This window comes from Onychostoma macrolepis, chromosome 16 (genome assembly GCF_012432095.1).
Source record: "Onychostoma macrolepis isolate SWU-2019 chromosome 16, ASM1243209v1, whole genome shotgun sequence".
In the NCBI taxonomy this organism is placed as follows: Eukaryota; Metazoa; Chordata; class Actinopteri; order Cypriniformes; family Cyprinidae; genus Onychostoma; species Onychostoma macrolepis.
In genome coordinates this window covers 18,225,427-18,244,049 of record NC_081170.1, presented here as the reverse complement: position 1 = coordinate 18,244,049, position 18,623 = coordinate 18,225,427, and the positions used below count along the sequence as shown (strand labels likewise).

Genomic DNA, 18,623 nt, shown 5'->3' with positions numbered 1-18,623 from the left:
TTTGTTCAAATTACAATAATAAAATAATAATTTGATAAAAATAACTCAAAATAAATACAAAGAATAAATTCTAATAAAAATAAAAATAATAAATTAAACAAATATAGAAAGTATCAGAAAAACAATACTCCTATTTATGCTGGTATAATTATAATGCACAAAATAAAATAAAATAAAATTTAAATTAAAATAATTACATAAAATACTAAAAATAAAATTACACAAGATAAAAATTGAAATACAATAAAAATCTAATTAAATATAAATAAGTAAATTAAAGCAACAACAACAAAAATGAAACTAATGAAAATAAAGTATAAGATAAAAATACTAGTGCTGTCAAATGATTAATCACATCCAAAATAAACATTTTTGTTTACATAATGTGCGTGTTCTGTTTATTTATTTATATATATATAAATACACATACAGTAAATATTTTGAAAATATATATGTATACAATTTATATTTATAAATGTATCTAATATATAAACATAACATTTTTTTGATACGTGCATGTGTGCGTATTTATATATACACATAATAAATATACACAGTACACACACATATATTATGTACACAAAAATTATTTTGGATACGATTAATTGTTTGACAGCACTAAAAGAAACACATAATACTAATGTTGTAATTACAATAAAAATAAAATTATAAATGAAAATTAAACAAATTTCAATTGAATAAATAAAAACTAAAGTAAAAAATAAATTACACAAGATAAAAGAAAATAAAAACTAAAATTAAATACAATTAAAACAAAATGAACAAACAAAAATGTAAATAAGATAAATAAAATATAAATACATACATAACATACATGCTACTACTAATCTTGTAATTACAATAAAAATAAAATTCTAAATGAAGTTTACTAAAATAAGCTTCCATTTAAATATCAATTTAATAAATACATATTAAAATAATAAATTACTTAATGAAAATACAATTAAAAATAGATAGGGTAAACTACAAAGAAAAGAGTAAATATAAAACTAAAAATATAAATACTATACTATAAAATTAATTAAATGCACACTATAAATAAAATAAAGAAAATAAATATTTTATTTAAAAAATAAATTAAAACCAAAATAATAAACCAATGTAAAAAATCTATCAATGAAAAAAAAAAAAAAAAAAGAATAAATAAAATTATACATTTATAATAAATAATAATAATAAAAAAAATGTACACATAAATAAAATAATAAAACAGTCTCTAACTCAATATCAGTCAGAAGCAGCTGGCTGAAGTGAAACACCAGGGCCACCATTAGCTGTCTGTAAACAGGAGGACGCACTTCAAGTACAAAACTCTTTTAAACGGCCCACACAATACTGAACAACAGCCGAGCCGTGGGGGAGGCAGAGCCAGGGTGGGTTCAAGGAGGACACATGTTGTGTAGCCATGGCTTCTCCCATGCCCCATGCAGAGAGTGAATTATCCACTTAATTTAGGATTACAGACAAACAGCTACCGCTAGAACAATGAGACAGTCCGGTGCCGTCTTTTCAGATAACATTACAAAACCCATCAGGAGGGGCATCTTCAACACAAGTACAGCTGTCCCCTCATATACTCACAATTCAAAAAGTGGGAGACACATTGATGCATGAGTACTGATGATCCCCTCATAATAGTGTGGCCAGATGAATGTAGAAATTTGTAAATACAATGGTTGCTACGCCCCACAAAAATCAGCAGAATTATTCATCACTAGGTTTCTAACAATGATAAAGACGCAGCAGATGGTTACTTGAAGATTAGTAACTAAATGTATTAAAACAACAAGAGAAAGTAGAACTACAGTGTAATTTTTCTTCTTTTTTAAGTTGTAAATTAAATAAAGATTACTGAAGTAGATTTTATAATAAAATTTCAGTTTTTCCACTTTAAAATGTCATTTATTTGTTAAATTTGCTAGAAATTTCTGAGTGAAGTATTATAGCCATGGTGTAGTGCATGTGCACCTGACATGTTGGGCATTGATGCTCATGTGAGTGACACAGGTTTAAGTCCGTCCTGCAACACGTCCTGATCTGATTCCTCCTCTTTCCCAAAAAATTCTCTCTACTGCATTTCTCTAAAATAATAAAATAAAATAAAATGTATGTTTATTTCTTCAGGGGAAAAAAAATAAAAATAATAAACTGCAACCTTAGGAAGGCTAGCAGTATAAGATATTGTCCTGTATAGTCTAAGACAGATGTCTATAAAATTAATTTCAGGAAAAAAAAAAAAAATTGTGATCCCACAGTCTGCGCAATAATGATGGCAAAGCTGCCCACCATATGAGAAACGGTACAGGGAGCTCTGCAGGAAATCTGTTCAGTGTGTTCCAGACGCTAACCGCCAGACCTGCTTGATGAATAGGACCCAGTCATCATCAGCACTGCTTGTTTTGATTGCGTTCTGCTTCCACACAGAGAGGACAAATCTGTTTAATAACCGGAGAATTGTGCACTGCCGGTTTGAAGAACTGAAACGGTTATCAAAACACGTCTATCAGAAGCACACACCCAGACCTGCACGTGCACACGAGCTGTATCCCGTGAACACATGGCTTCGCCACAGCGAGCAAGAGAGCAGCACCATACCCAGCATTCCATGCATTCCGCACAAGACCCTCCTACAGGTATCTGCTCAACTCAAACAGCACATCACAAACAGAGAAAGAACAGATGCCCCACACACACACCCCATATACAATAATAAATTACAAGACACCCACCCACAAAATATGTACATTCAAACAATAACATACATTCCTATGCACAAATGTTCATGCCTATATGCATACAACCCTAAAAGAGCCACATATACAAGAATAAGATTTTTTTTTTTTAAATGATAGATTTAGTGTATCTATATTACACACACACACACACACATTATATACATACATATGACACACATACGACACCCACACGCACACACCATGTATAATGTGATTACATAATTACATTTAGTCACAAAATAAATTATGAATTTAATAAAATTCTATTCAAAATTAAATTTATTAAATACTAAATATTTATTAAATACTAAAATATTTACTCAAAATAAAATAAGTATATTTAATATAACATTTAAAAAAAATAACTAAAAAAATAAATAAAATTCAACTAAACTAAAAGGATGAAACAAATTAAATGCATACATTAACATTTAAAGATAAAATAGAGTACTTGAGTAGAGCTCCGTACGTTTGGCCCCTTTTTGCAGATATTTTTCGTTTTATTTTAAGTTTTATTCATTAATAATACTTATATACTTACTATTAATAAAACAGGAGCTGTCACCATCGGCTTCTCCGATTAAGAAGAAATCCAAGCTACCGACCGTGAGCGATATGGTAGACAAGATGGTGAACACTGTTACACACTTTGAGGACATTCTAAGAACCGAGTTGACGGCGATGTGGAACGAGTTCGCTTCTCACATGCCAGTTGTTCAGTCGCAATGCTCTAAATTAGATATTCTTACAGGGGAGATGAGAGAACAAAAGAAAGGTCTCACAGATCACGATAGGCAAGTAGCCGCGCTCGAGCAACAGGTTGTGGACTTGCCGGATTGCCTGAAGGTTCCGAGAAGGACGACCCTATGGGCTTTTTGAAAAGATCGCTACTGACGTGACTCCCATCGTGGCTCCCTTCTCTGGCAGGCAAAGAGATTGAAGAGAAGCGAGCGCATCACGTGTCCACAAGTCTCTCCTCAGATCGCGCTAAACCACAGGTTTTCATCTTTAAACCGTTACGGTACACGGACAGGGAGCTCATTTTGCAGGCCTCCAGACTTCACGCCCTGGTGAAAACATCCGGCGGAGCAACGCTGTCGTTCTTTCCAAATTTTTCTCCAGTCACCGCAAAAAGTAGTAGTGCATTTGCGCCAATTAGGAAGGAAATGAGAGAAGCTGGCATCCAGAATTTTCTTCTTTATCCTGCAACACTGAAGGTCATTCTCAATCAAGATGAACCTAAAATACTATACTCCCCAGAAGAAGCAAGAGTTTTTCTCAGATCCCATTCATCCACCAACTCTCAGTGAGCTTCAGCTCATTCAGGACATTTGCGGTCTAATCGGAGAAGAGATGCTGTAAATGGTTAGGTGATTGTGTCTTTCACTGTTCACTTCTTAATTCATAGTTACTAGAAGCTTTCATTGTGCATACAGTATCGCTTACTGATTATGATGTTATTTTATTTATGTTTCAGTTGTATTCCTTCTCTCTCTCTCTTTTTTTTTTTAATTTTTATATATAGTGATACTACTTAGTCAATATGCGACTATGGGGCCAATGTTGGTACTTCAGTAATGTGCAGGTTTTTGTTGACTTCACGGATCATATTAAGGGGTGCTGGCAGATCAAGGTTTGTTCTTGGTTTGATCTGCCATAGTTCATGGGAATGTATTTATGTTTTTTTATAGTGACAGGAAGGGTGGGGTGACTCAACTGGTTTTATTTTCTTATTATGCAGTAATTCTGTGTGATAACTATGACTGACCTTAATATTTTGAGTTGTAATATTAATGGCCCTAACAAACGTTCAGGTTTTCTGGATTTTTTGCGAAGAAGATTGATATAGTGTTAGTTCAAGAATCCCATTTGAAAGAGGAGGAAATACACAGGTGTAATAAGTTTTATGAAGCGGTATCTCGCTCATCTTTGGATACTAAACTAAGGGTGTCCTAATATTGGTGTGGAAGATGTTAAATATTACTATTTCAGATAGGTTGTGATACAGACGGTAGAATAACACATAAAAACAATAGTGGATAATAGGAATATTGTATTTCTTTCAGTTTATGCCCCTTGTACTCCTGACCCTACTTTTTCTCTTGTTTTGTCAACCTATCTCTAGAAATTTTCAGATTTTGAAATTGTATTGGGTGCAGATACGAATTCTGTAATGTCGCATATTCTAAAGAGATCTGGTCCAAAGGAATCACACTCTCAAGGGTTTTTTTTGTTTTTTGTGCTGAATATGTATCTAAGTCTTCTCTCTGTTCGCAAGGATCTTTAGGCATGTTTTTGCATTGTTTTTTTTTTTCTCTCACCCTTTTGGTCTCACAGGACCGGTTATATTTGTTGGGTACTGAGATATGTTTGACTCCGCGCCATTATTTCAAGAATGACTTTTGGGACTTCACAGCAGCAAAAAAAGAAATTGTTAGTCAACCTTTGGAATCCTTCTCACACAATGGACAGACGAACCTGGACTGTGTATTTGTTGGACATTATCTCGATTTAATAAAAAAAAAAAAAAAAAAAAGATAAAAAAAAAAAAGATAAAAATAGAGAAAATCTATACATTTGGTTAAAAATAATAATAAAATAATAAGCGAATGTAAACATTATATTCAATACCAAGTGTACACACACATGCGCGCGCACACACACACATCTGTATATGTAAACTACAGGCCAATTATTTTTAATAATATAAAATAAAATATTGATATCTAAAGTCATTACTTGTCTATTCAGCACTTTGGGTGCTTTTATCAGCAAATGATATAAGACATTTAAATTTCACCAAAAACTTTAAATATGTCATTCATATCAAAATTTTCATTGATTGATTTGATTGATTTCAATTAATATATACTCAATCTAACAATCACTACAATAATGAACCAACAACGAACCAAACCCACTCACATATATACTTACTGAAAAAAAAGAAAAAAAGAATATGGGGGAGGGAAAATTATTAGAAATGTACACACAAATCATACAAACAAATAGACAAAATTCACAATATGGAAATTTTATGATCCACACTATTCCCCAAATGTTCTCCCTTTAGGGTAAGTAAGCATGACGAGGGTGTTTCTCTCCACGACTGCACAGTGACAGTGATAGTAATACCTGCTGACATCTCTTCCTCTCTCCCTCTCCTCTTCTCACCTCACCCCTTCTTCCCCAGAGGGGCTCCCCTACAGATTCAGGCGCTGAAAACTGTTGATTCTCTTCCTGCCATCCCTACATAATGTGCTTGCCTTCTTTCTGCTCATTCAGAATGGGCATAATGTATTTTCCTTCTCAGCAGAGAGAGGGAAGGAAGACAGAAATGAGGCAAGGAAGGGTGGACTATCAGGATGTTCTGCTGTGCCAGTGTGTGCACTAGAAAAATGAGAAATGATGAATTGCAGAATAAAATAAGAGTCAACAGCGTATCCAGGAATGTTGAGGCGACTTGAAATGTTGTTCGCAACCCATTTTTCTTCTGTGATTTTTGACAGCATTAAAATTAGGGTGAGACTCTGGAGAAACTAACTAGCTAGTCACCGTTTCTAGAAACATAGGAACGTTGTTACACATCCGTCTTTCAAACCACATTAATTACAACTGTTGTTAATGACGTCAAACTGTGATAACATCTGCTATCAGATTGAGATTGGCTAACTATGTTTTTAGGAAACAGACACCTAAATGACAGGTTGCTAAAATAACACCCAAAACGCTATTTGGCTGTTTGCTAATATTATTTAATAACCCACAAGGCCTCATTGAAATCAGTTCGAAGGAAAGTAATTTCAGAAGAATGTGTTTTTAAGAGAAGAAATACTACTTTCTTTGGAAGAACATGCACTGATGAATCATTCACAAGGCCAAGGACATGCATTGATTAAGAAAATAGGGTCAATTTTGATTTCATGTTGACTTTAAAGGGGTGATGCAGGAATCAGATAAGCAAATGGCTACTTTTTCAAGTTGCAAAATAAAGCGTTGGAGAAAATCAACACTATTGATAATTAAGTGGTTTGACAGGAAGATAAGATTCTGAACCACAAATCAACACACACCCATTATACACACATTGCTACACTTCAGTCAACCACATAGATACACAACTGGCTCTTCATAAACTATATGAATGCAAAGCCAAAAAACACTTACATAAACATGACAGCTAGAGGTCCACTAGGTTTGTTCACAAACAAAACATTGAATCAATTACACTAGGACACTATTGTCCTATATCTGCATTTTACAGTCTACACTCTGCTTGCACACAGATATATTGTGGCAGTATAACAACAGCTAATGAAATAGTGATATGATTTGCTTTTTGGTAATGAATAACCAAGCAAAAAGATAACTAAATGCTGGACTATTGGTTAGTTTATGATTAACCTTTTCACTACTAATAGGCTACTTCACAGAAATTGGTGAATATGTAAACGGTTACTGACCAATTAGATTTCATAATAAAAATAACAAAAGCAATTCTTTGTTCAGACAATAAATCCTACTTTTTAAAAAAAAATGTATTATATAAATGGAAATTACTCCACAGTAGAAAATATGCAATAAATTCTTTCTTTGAAAGGTTTGTTAAATCCATTCACTCGTATTTGAGCATGACAAACCTAATATATAATGCACTTAATTTCACAAGAATGTAGAGTACGTATTTTAGGAAATACAACAACAACAAAACAAAAATTAAATAAATTAAAATAAAAAAGTAAAAAGTAACAACAAAAATGTTATGAAATATTATTAAACAGTAATTTATTCCTGTAATGGCAAAGCTTAATTTTCAGCAGACAATACCCCAATATTCAGTGTCTTCAGTTAAATAATTTTGATTTGTTGCTCAAGGAACATTAAAAAAACACTGATTCAGTGCTAAAAACATTGATCTTTTTTCAAGAACAGCATTTATTTGAAACAGAAATCACTGGTACAATATAAACTGTCACTTCATTTTAATGCATTCTTGCTGAAAGTATTACTGTCTTTAAAACAATATTACCGACCTCAAACTTTTGAATTGTAGTGTATAATTTAAATATGCTTGTGCAGACACAACTAGAACACCACATTAGAAAACTGGAATGAGTAGCCTAGTTGATGGTCCTGGAATGGTAGGAAAGAAATGTGTCGGAATTTCTCAGACAACACAAGCTGGCACAGACCTATGTAGGGTCTAGCTTAAACAGTTTATCAGGCCACTTCTCTCCCTGTCTCTCAGATAATACATGTCCATTCGCAGCAAAAGGAGGACACCACATAAGATCAAAGTCTCAAAGAAACAGAACATCTTATACATCCCACACAGGAACGAGAGCTATGCGTGTGTGCATGTGTGTGTTTCCCTAGAGAAAGTAGCTTTTCCATTAAACAATTCTGCATGTGTAATATTGAAAGCCAAAACAATAAGATTTCCGGTCCACATTTGATGCCTCACAACAGGCGATGCTAGAAACGCAATATCTCCCAGCCAGGCTAATACAATTGTACAAACACAGTAAAACCCCCATATCCCGCAGTAATTCGGTTTGCCCGTTGAAGTGTCGGTGCAGGTACTGAGTTGGAGGTATTTTGAAGAGGGCACCCTGAGGTTAAGTCCAGTGAAAAAGAACAAAACACGGTTTCAGTTATGAATCCTCAACCACAGCTATATCCACCCCTGCATTCCTCATCGAACACAAACCGGTGTGAACAACTCCCTGACAATATGAGTAAAAAAACAGTCCTAGTGAAAATATGCATGCAGTCCAATTACCACATTCTGTGTCTTTATGCTTCAGTAGCATTAGTGAGGTGAATCAGCTGCTTACTGTACATAATAAAAATATTTTATATTCAGGCCTATAAAAGCATGGAGATTGCTTGTTTTTCAGGGCTCCAGATGGCAAATAGACACAAATGCAACAAAAAATAAACATGTGACAATTCAGGAACTTTATGACTCGCATCATCTTGCGAGCTCCATTGATTTGTGAAATGACTCTTATGAACCAGTTGATGAATTAGTCAATAATATTTACAAACACTAAGCAATCAGGCTCACACAGTACCATCAGTTTACAACTGAACTGCAAAAACTTATATATGGCAATTACAATAAGGATCACAGTCACTTAACAGTGACTAGAAGCTAAAGCAAGCAGCACTCAATAAGCTTAAGAGTTTCTGAACAACCATATCAAGCAGTTCTCTAATTTGGCAACTAGAAAGTACATTAGCTCCTTAATGTTTCATTTTTTGAAAGACAATGGCTGTTTTGTCTTGGCACTGGTTCCCCATTTTTCTTGCAAGTTGGCAAAAGACACTGTGTGGCTCCAAAACTTCTTTAATAAATAACAACCTATTTCTTCCGACTCCAAGAAAATGAATTTACACATAGCACTTAAAAACTTCATTTTATCTTCCAAAAGACACATTCAGGCCACTGGCTGGCATACAGACTGGCAACATACTCGGCCTCTAATAACGCAACGGCGCATGCATGCACATGTGCACAAAACCAGGCATGCAAAGGATAGCGAACTGGAGAGTGATATTGATGTGGTCACGCTGAGAGAAGCGCTATTGGCCAATGTGGAGGTGTGAGATAATGGAGTGTACTTGCTGATAACATCTGTATGGTGGGTATTAGCCAAATATCCAGGCAAGGGAGAAAATATGGAAACTCTCTCTTCGCCGTGTGCAGCGGGACGGCTGGGAAGCCGGCCCTGCGCAATCACACAGAGAAATCTGAAACTCATAATATCGCTAAATTATAATATTAAACAGGCAACAAAATATGACTTTCTCCAAGGTAGATTGAAAGGTTATCCCATACCAGGTCTGGCCAAATTCCACCGCTCAAGACCCATTTTATAAGATTATATCCGTTTCATGCTTAGTCCATAAACTTATATCAGTTGGGACTTCTTCAAAGAAGCCGATTGGACCTCAGCGAATCGGGAACAAGCCATAGGACAGAGTCTGTCTGTAAAGTCCCTCTATGAACCTCCAAAATCTCTTCATGCCCACTGGGCCAGGTGGCCTTTACAGTACAGACTGATAGGAAACCACTGAGGAAAGAGGAACATCTCCTGAAAGATGCACAGTTACAAACTGAGCAATTTCAAAAGTAAGTTTTCAGTCACATATGTAAGCCAAGGAAAATATTGCAATACAAAGGAAGGAAAATGTGCCATCAAAAAAAAAAAATGTTACTTGGGAATTAAAAGCAGAGACTATATCTAGCTCTGCGAGGGTATGTTTCTCGGAACATATTTCAGTTACACAGCAGGAAAAAATGTGATAAGGACATGGTTGAGGTTGTCGAGTACAAAGTTGAGGAATATTTCCTGTTTTCGCAATACTTTCTTTTGATTTATGCAGCCTAACCATTTCTTAGGTCATCTACATTATCGGGAAATGCCCGTTTACGACAACATGCTGCAGATTCCTGAAGGTTACGGGCAGACGCTGGGCAGCACAGACGAAAACAAACCTGAAGTAAATATAGTTCCATTCATATGGATAATTACACAATCCGCTATGATGCATTAAACTATACAGTCAACCACATAATAACCAGCGAGCGAGCGAAAGCAGCAGGGAGTTCACTTTCTTACTTCCCTTTGAATGCGAGCCTGAGTGTGATTATTTCTGAGTAGGTTTGTTGATTACAGTTCACAGGTTCTCGTAGCTAATGATTTATAGAAGTAGTAGGGAGATTATCCGAAAATTGTGGAAGTCCTCGCCAAGCACGAGACGTGCTTAGGGGTCCAATCACGGCAGCCCTGATTGAGCAAAATTACAGTTGATCTTCAAGCCTTAATTTACATTTGCATGCGCATGGGTGCGTCCGCCCCCGTGCTGCCTGAGAGGTCCAAACCCACCTCTCGCTGTTGAAATGATGAGAAAACATACTACGTTGTATTTGGGGTGTGTGTGTATGGGGGGTTGATGCGTTCGTATGCATGAATTAACACTCATGCAATCACACAATCCACCATTGCGCACAAACGCAAATTATTCAAAGTTCCTCGGGTATTAATTGATTTATTTCAAAATGAGCAATTAAAATAAATACCATTTTTTGCATTCTGTTCGGAAACATGTAGCCGTGAGAGGTAAAAGGGAGGTGTTGAGAAAGAGGCACTTGGAATTTCAAGAGTATTAGAAATGTGTTCAAACTTGTTGAGTAAGTGACTCACACACGAGAGATGAACACACAGATATAAAAAGCTGAATTTGGAAAATGTAGAGGTTTTATATCACTGACGTACTTAAAACCTTTGCCTTTCGAGCTTGTGCCTATAAGGACCAGAAGCTTTTGTCACCACCCTCATGTCGTTCCAAACCTGTACAACTTTCTGTCCTGGAGAATCCACTGTTCACACTTTTCCATGCAGTTAGAATGGGTGTAAAATGAAGGTTTCAAGCTTCAAAAAGGCAGCAAAAGCATTATAAAAGTGGTCCAGACTCTATATGTTAAATCTTCTGAAGCAATACGATAGATCTGTATGGCAAACATTCATTGAAAATTATTTATTTTGTGAAAATCTCATCAGCCTTGGTTCTTCTTGGCACAATAGTGTCCAATTCATGAATAAATAATTATTTTAAAGCAGGATCTTTTCAATGAATTATCTGATCCAGTTAACAAACCCAGTCTAAATGATCTGTTTATGGTCCTTGAGCTCAACTCAATGATTCGGTCACAACAATTAGGGTAAAAATCAATGAATCAGTGCTGTTTTAGTATCATGTATCATATATTATCATACTATTATAATTGGAATTAGCTTTTTCATATTTTTCATTCATTTAATTTAAGTTTTAGTAATTATATGTTATGTGCTGTTATTTTTATTGGTTCTTTTTTATATTTCTATTCAATTTTTTAGCACTGACTTCAGAATATCTCTTTTTGTGTTCCACAGAAGGAAAGTCATACAGGTTTGGAATGACATAAGTGTGTGAAGTTTCATTTTAAGTTAAGTCAGAAATCTCCACTGTATGTTCACACTCAGCCGTCGCATCAGGTTTCAAACTTTCAGGTTAAGATCGTAAGAAAACATGAGGAAATAAAGGGGTGAGCTGAAAGAGCGTGACAGATAAGAGCAAAGCACGCGTTATAAGCTTTATCCACCTGGCAGGCCATCTAAAACGCCAGCTGATAAAGGAAAAGCAACAAGTTTCTCACAGCAGTTCACAGCTCAGTTACAACTGAAAGGCAGGAGTGGAGATTAAAGAGGAGGGGGAAAAAAAAAAAATATATAAATATATATATATAAAAATATCACACATACACACCAAACACAGACAGAAACCTAAAAGTCTTTCTCCCACTCTTTCCAAAGTATTGATGTGATGAAATACTGCAAGCTAAACATGACTACCTTGCAGCACTCATGTCTCCAAAAACCGAGGCTCATTAATCTGGTTATATTACAATATTTGGTGTAAACAGCAAATCAATGTCTGTGCAACGTGTTCATTGTTTGCAGCACTGGAGAACTGTGAAGCAAAGGAGTTGACGTTTAATCTGCAGATGCCTTTGTCTAAATCTGTTAATAAGCCACATCACTGCATAACAAGACTAAACACGACTACACTGAATGCAAGTGGAGACTAAACACGACTACACCGAATGCAAGTGGAGATTTGTACGTGTTAGCATGCAAAAAAAAAAAATCAGTGAGCCCACAAGCTAAGAGCAAATTAATCTCTCATCTCTATCATATAAATAATAAACTGAAAGCCAAACAACAAATTTGTAAAATCTTAAAAAGCCATCTTTCTCTGATGAGAAATTAATGATCTATGACAAAACAACTAGTTTCAAGCATTTTAACGATTTGCGTGTCACTACATGAGGCCTGTTGCTGAAACACAAGTCCATATGGATGGATTCCCGTGTCCGAGGCGTTCCGAGAGGGGCGGAGCACAGCTGGCCCTCCAGGCTGTCCTAAACCAAACAGCCAATCCAGACCGAGATAACACCTGGAGTGGCAGGTGAGCGTGCCATCAGTCTGACAAAAGACACCAATTAAACCATCATAGAGTAAGACAGAGGACAGATCTGTGGCACTACAGGAAGAGAGCTGATATGCACACACATCATTAACATTGATTTATTTAATTAGTGCTACGTTCAGCACTAATTGATCAAACCTAGAGAAATTGTTCAGCAGACTGTAAGGAGCGGAAGGGCATTGGATTTTACAGCATATAGTTGATTCGCCCATTCAACAGATACAAAAGCTCTGACCCCTGATCCCAATTAATGAAATTGGAACACAGATACACAAGATAATTACTAACTGCTGCCGCTTCACACCGAAGCTGTTTGTTTATCTTTTGTTTTGATCCTTTTTGTTTGTTTTCCTCAGTCTCATCCTGCAAGCATCCATATAATGGACATTCTTAGATTCTGGATCTATTTTGTTAACTATTATTTATATACTGTTATTACTTATATACTATTGTAGTATTTATTAATATTTTGAATTAGCTTATATTTTTATATTTTAAATTTTCTTTTTAGGTTCAGTCATTTTATGTGGTTGTGTCATTTTTATTAGGTTTTTTTCTATTTTTATTTTGCTTTTATATTAATTTTTGTTTTAATAATTTCAAATAAACTTATTTTCCAACTTATTTTCCAATGCAGTTGCAACATTTCAATGTTTTTCATTTTAATTCTGTATTAGATTTATTCCAATTAATGAAAACTATTTTTATTAGTTTTAGTTAACAATAGCAACACTGGAAATCACACACTGCATGTTTTCATCCATATTAAAACTAAATATGTTAAAGTATGCATAAAGTATGAATACAATCTGGAATTACTACGTCTGACCTACAACATCAGCTGCATGACTGTTTCCTGTCATTAACAAATATGACATTCCACCCCAATGGCCTCATGGGATAAAAAAAGCATCCATTTATTTATGCGTAATGATTTCTAAATGCTGTGTAATCAAAACTACTAATTATTTGACATACTGCTTCCCACATAACATATAGTAGGGAAGTAGCCATATATGCTTTATGCTGCAGCCTTTATCTTCTGTGACTTTGTAAAATACCTTCAGCACAGACTGAACATCTATATAAATTAAACATGTTGTTATTATTGGTTGCATGATCATGTGATTTCAAAATGGCAGCGCCCATAAGGTGACCACAGGCCCCATGTAGAATAAAACAGCTGTTTTTCTTAACCTTCTTCTAATGTGAGTGCACTTCCCCCCTCCCATGCATAAAACTTTAATTATCAGAAATGACTGAATGTACCTTTAAGGATAAATAGATCAAAGTTTGACTAGAGGAAACAGTGAGGCATGGGAGGACACGTTACCACACTTAAACCCTTTAAAATAGGTGCAGGTGTGTTTTAGGCTGCAGACATGAAGCAACACAAATCTGGGAGCGTTTTTGGGCTTAGTCACTTCACATTCACTGGGCTGAGATCCTGAAGAGCGCCGCGCGCTGAATTACGCACAGGGAACACAACCGCAATCCTGCGTAATAAGCTTAATTGGAAACAGTCAACACGATGAGTATGAATTAAAAGTAATTGTGATCTTACCGTGTATTTGTGGAGTTCCAGTATACAACGTGTCTCTTTGCTGTCGTTGACATAACGTGAATAAACAGAGCCAGAACTCTCATCATAGCGCAAACTCCAGAGCACCTTGGCACATTCATGACTGAAGTCGACCAGCTCTTGTGGGCGGCTGATATAAGTTTAAACTGAGGTGAGACTCAGTTTTGAATCAAAACCAGTTGCAGAACTTTACTGGACTAGAGGAGAAACGCAAATTCCGAGTCTTTAGGAAATCTGAACGCATTTACTAAGGAACAGAGGCATGTTATGCTTACTAAATGCAACAAGAGGTTACATGCTTAAGTTTATGAAGATGCGAAACATATGCTGACGTGTGAGACAAGTTCATAAAGAAACATTATTGCGATTCCTTACGATGTTTAGTATTTCCTTGTGAAGATTTGATAAGTATTCCACTTTACTCTGACATGAAGCTAACTTGTTTTTCTTCAAATGTAAATCCAGTGTTGGTTCATAAGGTCCAAGTTTGACAACAACTCCAAAGTTCTCATGAAAGGAAAAGGAGACAATTGTTTGTAGTCGCAGGACGCTCTCAATCACGGCCGTTGATAGTTGACAGTGATTAGGAGTGACCGGAGTGCGTTTCTGGGTAGGGCGGAGGACACGGGGGCGTGTCTTTAAAACTTTGAACCAATCAAAGATATAATGGGTGGGGCCAACATTCCATAGTTTTTGAAGGTGTGCTGCACAGTGCCCTGACAGCTCCACTTTCACTGAATGTAGGATAAAAGTCTTTCAAGTAAGTTTTTTCCTCGTGAACTTTTGCCTCGTGCAGTCATTTTTGTTCAGATTTAACATATGTTGCACTGTTGATGATACAGTAAAAAGTTGTAAAACTTGTGGTGACCACAATTTATAAAATGAGAGTGAATGGTGACTGAGACCTCATTCTGCCTAATATTTCCTATTGTATTCTATTTTGTATTCTTTTGCATTCGTATTTTGTATTTAATAGAGTGAATACTGCAGTAACCACTGTGGATTTATGGATTATAAAAATTTATATTGTATATAAAGAAATTATATTTATATTAAAGAAATTAAGTTTTATAATGTCCATAAAGACATTCAGAATGTGATAAATGTTATATATATATATATATACATATATTAAGCAACATCGCTGTTTTCAACAGGAATAATAATATGCAATTTATGTTATGACACCAAATCAGCATATTACAATGATTTTTGAAGGACCGTGTGACACTGAAGACTGGAGTAATGACTGCCTGAAAATTCAGCTTTGCCATCACAGGAATAAACTGCATTTTAAAATATATTATATAAATAGATTAAAAAACAACAACAAAAAAGTTATATTAAATTGAAGTTATTTTAGTTAAAAGCTTAATGTAATTTAGCTAAAAAGTTATATAGTTAAATTATAACAATATTTCACAATATTAATGCTTTTACTTTATTCGACAAAATAAATGCAGCATTTTTATTTTTTTTTTTACTTTTAAAACCCCTTTAATTTACACCAATCCTCAACACATTACAGTGCTAATACACACACAAAAAAAACACTAACAAATATTAAATAACAATTTTACCGGTCCCACTTTATATTAGGTGGCCTTAACTACTGTGTACTTAAATTTAAATTAATCATTTGATACAATGCACATATTGTGTAAATACATGTTTTTACATTGTACTTATATATTTAAAAATAACTACATGTAAATACATCTGTAATTAATTTCTGTAATTACATTTATAATTACACTGTTGACCCATCCCTTATACCTTAACCCACCCTTAAACCTACCCATAACACCAAACTTGTCCCTAACCTTACCCATATCCCACCTCAATATAGCAGCAAACGTGTTTTGAAATACAATATGACCACAATAAGTACATTGTACTTATTTTTTGATGTATGTACATAGTAGTTAAGGCCACCTAATATAAAGTGTGATCATTTTACCAATTAAAAACCATGTTTCCAAACTCATTCAGTGTCACTAAAGCATTGCAGCTTTGGAGAGCATGAGACACTTTTTAAAAACATTACTGACTTTTTAATGGTGTTTTGTGTGTGTGTGTGTGTGTGTGTGACAGATGAGGACATAAATTTGTATAATGATATGGGTATGACATAGGTATTACAAGGAGAAGGTGACTTATGAGAACATTGCCCCATGTCCCCATTTTTCAAAACACTCATACAGAGTGAGTTTGTTTGTTTGTTTGTTTGTTTGTTTTTTTGAGAAAGTAAAAATGCACGAAGTTTCCTGTAAGGGGTAGGTTTAGGTGTAGGATAATAGCACATACAGTTTGTACAGTATAAAAACCATTACACCTATGGGATGTCCCCACTTTTCACAAAAACAAACGTGCGTGTGTGTGTGTGTATGTAATAATGTATGTGTGTTTATGTATATTATATTATTTTTAATAATATATGAAGTTTATTTGCAAAAACTTTTTTCTTTTAATTTTCAAAAATCATGTTTTTTTTTATGCTTAGTTAGCTGTATTTTTTGTTATTTTTAACCTAATCAAAATAACCCAACTGCAGTTTAACTGAGATTAATTGGAAAGCACAATAAAAAAAAACCATGATTTTTGAAAATTGTTAAAAACGGAGTTATCTGTTATATAATAGATCTATTATATAGGCCTAATTATATCATGTTTCAATTATGATCATGTTTTTGTTTAGCTGTTGTCACCAAATTATAGATTAACCAGAATAACTAGCTCCATAACAACATTTAAACAGATCCATTTTAAAACCACTGAACGTAAAGGACATTTGTTTGGCAGCAAAATCTCCACAGTTAATACACACCCTAATTCTCCTCCTCAGAAACTGGTTATTCATGAAAAGAGCTGTTTTCCTTCACCATTGGGAATGTATTAAGCGCATTTAGCGTGTATCAGCATTAGCCCTATTCAGTTACTTTTGTCCTTCTCAATGTGTTGTTTCCGCATACTTTGTATGTCTTTATTCTTTTTATTGTTCCCTTTTGCACTTTCTTTCAGAATCCCAAGGATGAAGTGACATTATTCCATACTTCTGTAGTGCACGAGGACGTATCCTTGATCTTGTTTGAACTGCGTTATTAGCTTCTGAAGACTTTGGCTGAGGTCCTGCTCGTCTCTGTGGGAGTCTACATGTTTAGTGTTTGTATGTGTACGTGTGAATGTGTTGATAGGTAAGGGAGAGGCAGAATTAATTCACCTTGCTGACGACAGATATCCCGGGAGAGTGCGTGTTCAGGCAGTAATCACCGTGGCCACCGTGTGCGGCAGCAGTCGGTGGTCCCTTGTTATTATCTGCACGTGTTAAATTACCAGCCCAAGATGTGAGTAATGCGAGGCAGGTAAGACCAGCAGTGCGGCAGGCCCATCACTCTTAGCGGCAGGTGGAGAGTGTTCGCCAGTGACGCTGGGAAGCACGGCGGTGGGTATATTCGGTTGCTAATTCTTCCAAGTCTTTCCCCCGCTATGGCACAGCCTATTAATTCCCCTGTCCTCTTCTCATTAATATCACATGATCGTGCGGCGGAGTCTTCCCCTGTGTGATTTGTCCCTCTGGAGCATTTGCAGTCCCCCGACAATGAAGCAGAATTCCTTGTTCCCTCACTCTCACGAACGTGGGATAATTACACAAAAGGTCTCACCCGCCGAGGCCTGAATTGGCCTCTTTGGTTATTATCTAATTAATAAAGCAGCATGATAATAGCGGCCCATACACCGGAGAGAGGTATTCACGCCTGGGCCTTCGTATCTGAGTCTGTGTCATTTCCTGACCGCAGTTTTGTCCTGTCTCGGAATTAACAGGAAATATCCAGGTTTTTGTGGCGGTGGAGCGCAGCTGAGAGCCCTTGTGGAGGTCATATCTGCAGCGCAGCAGAGCTCTGATTTATATAAATGAATATCTGGGTGCCAGTGGTCCATGTGGGCCGGGTCTGGGCTATTGTGTGGGAGTCTCAGCAGTGCTGCGGTAATTAAGAATCGGGGCTAAACGGGGAACAGTCACCTTGTGCTCCTCCAGGAGCTGCACTGAAGTGCGTTTCCTGCTCCTGCAATCAGGTGTTGTTCCAAAACTTGCGTCCCCACCTCACCCTGCTCCTGTTTTATGTCGTTTTAGTAAGCTGAACAAGAGCGCAGGTTGACAGACTGCCAACATGCACTGTAAAATGATTCCTGGTGAAAAATAAAACATCAAAGAATTGCTTGATTATTGCAGTTATTTATGTTTGCCT

At 35.7% G+C, this 18,623-nt stretch overlaps 1 protein-coding gene across 3 annotated transcripts in view; it reads right to left on the bottom strand.

The window, feature by feature from the left end:
- Positions 1–14,969, bottom strand: part of si:dkey-246i14.3 (ephrin A4) — a 52,828-nt gene extending 37,859 nt beyond the window's left edge. For 2 of the 3 annotated variants that reach the window (XM_058748062.1, XM_058748060.1), the window contains exon 1: positions 14,359–14,969. In XM_058748062.1, coding sequence (XP_058604045.1) covers positions 14,359–14,477 — 119 coding nt within the window. In that variant the 5' untranslated portion in view covers positions 14,478–14,969. The remainder of the gene's footprint in view (positions 1–14,358) is intronic. The other variant, XM_058748061.1, reaches the window with a different exon arrangement.
- Between the last annotated feature and the right edge of the window lie 3,654 nt (positions 14,970–18,623).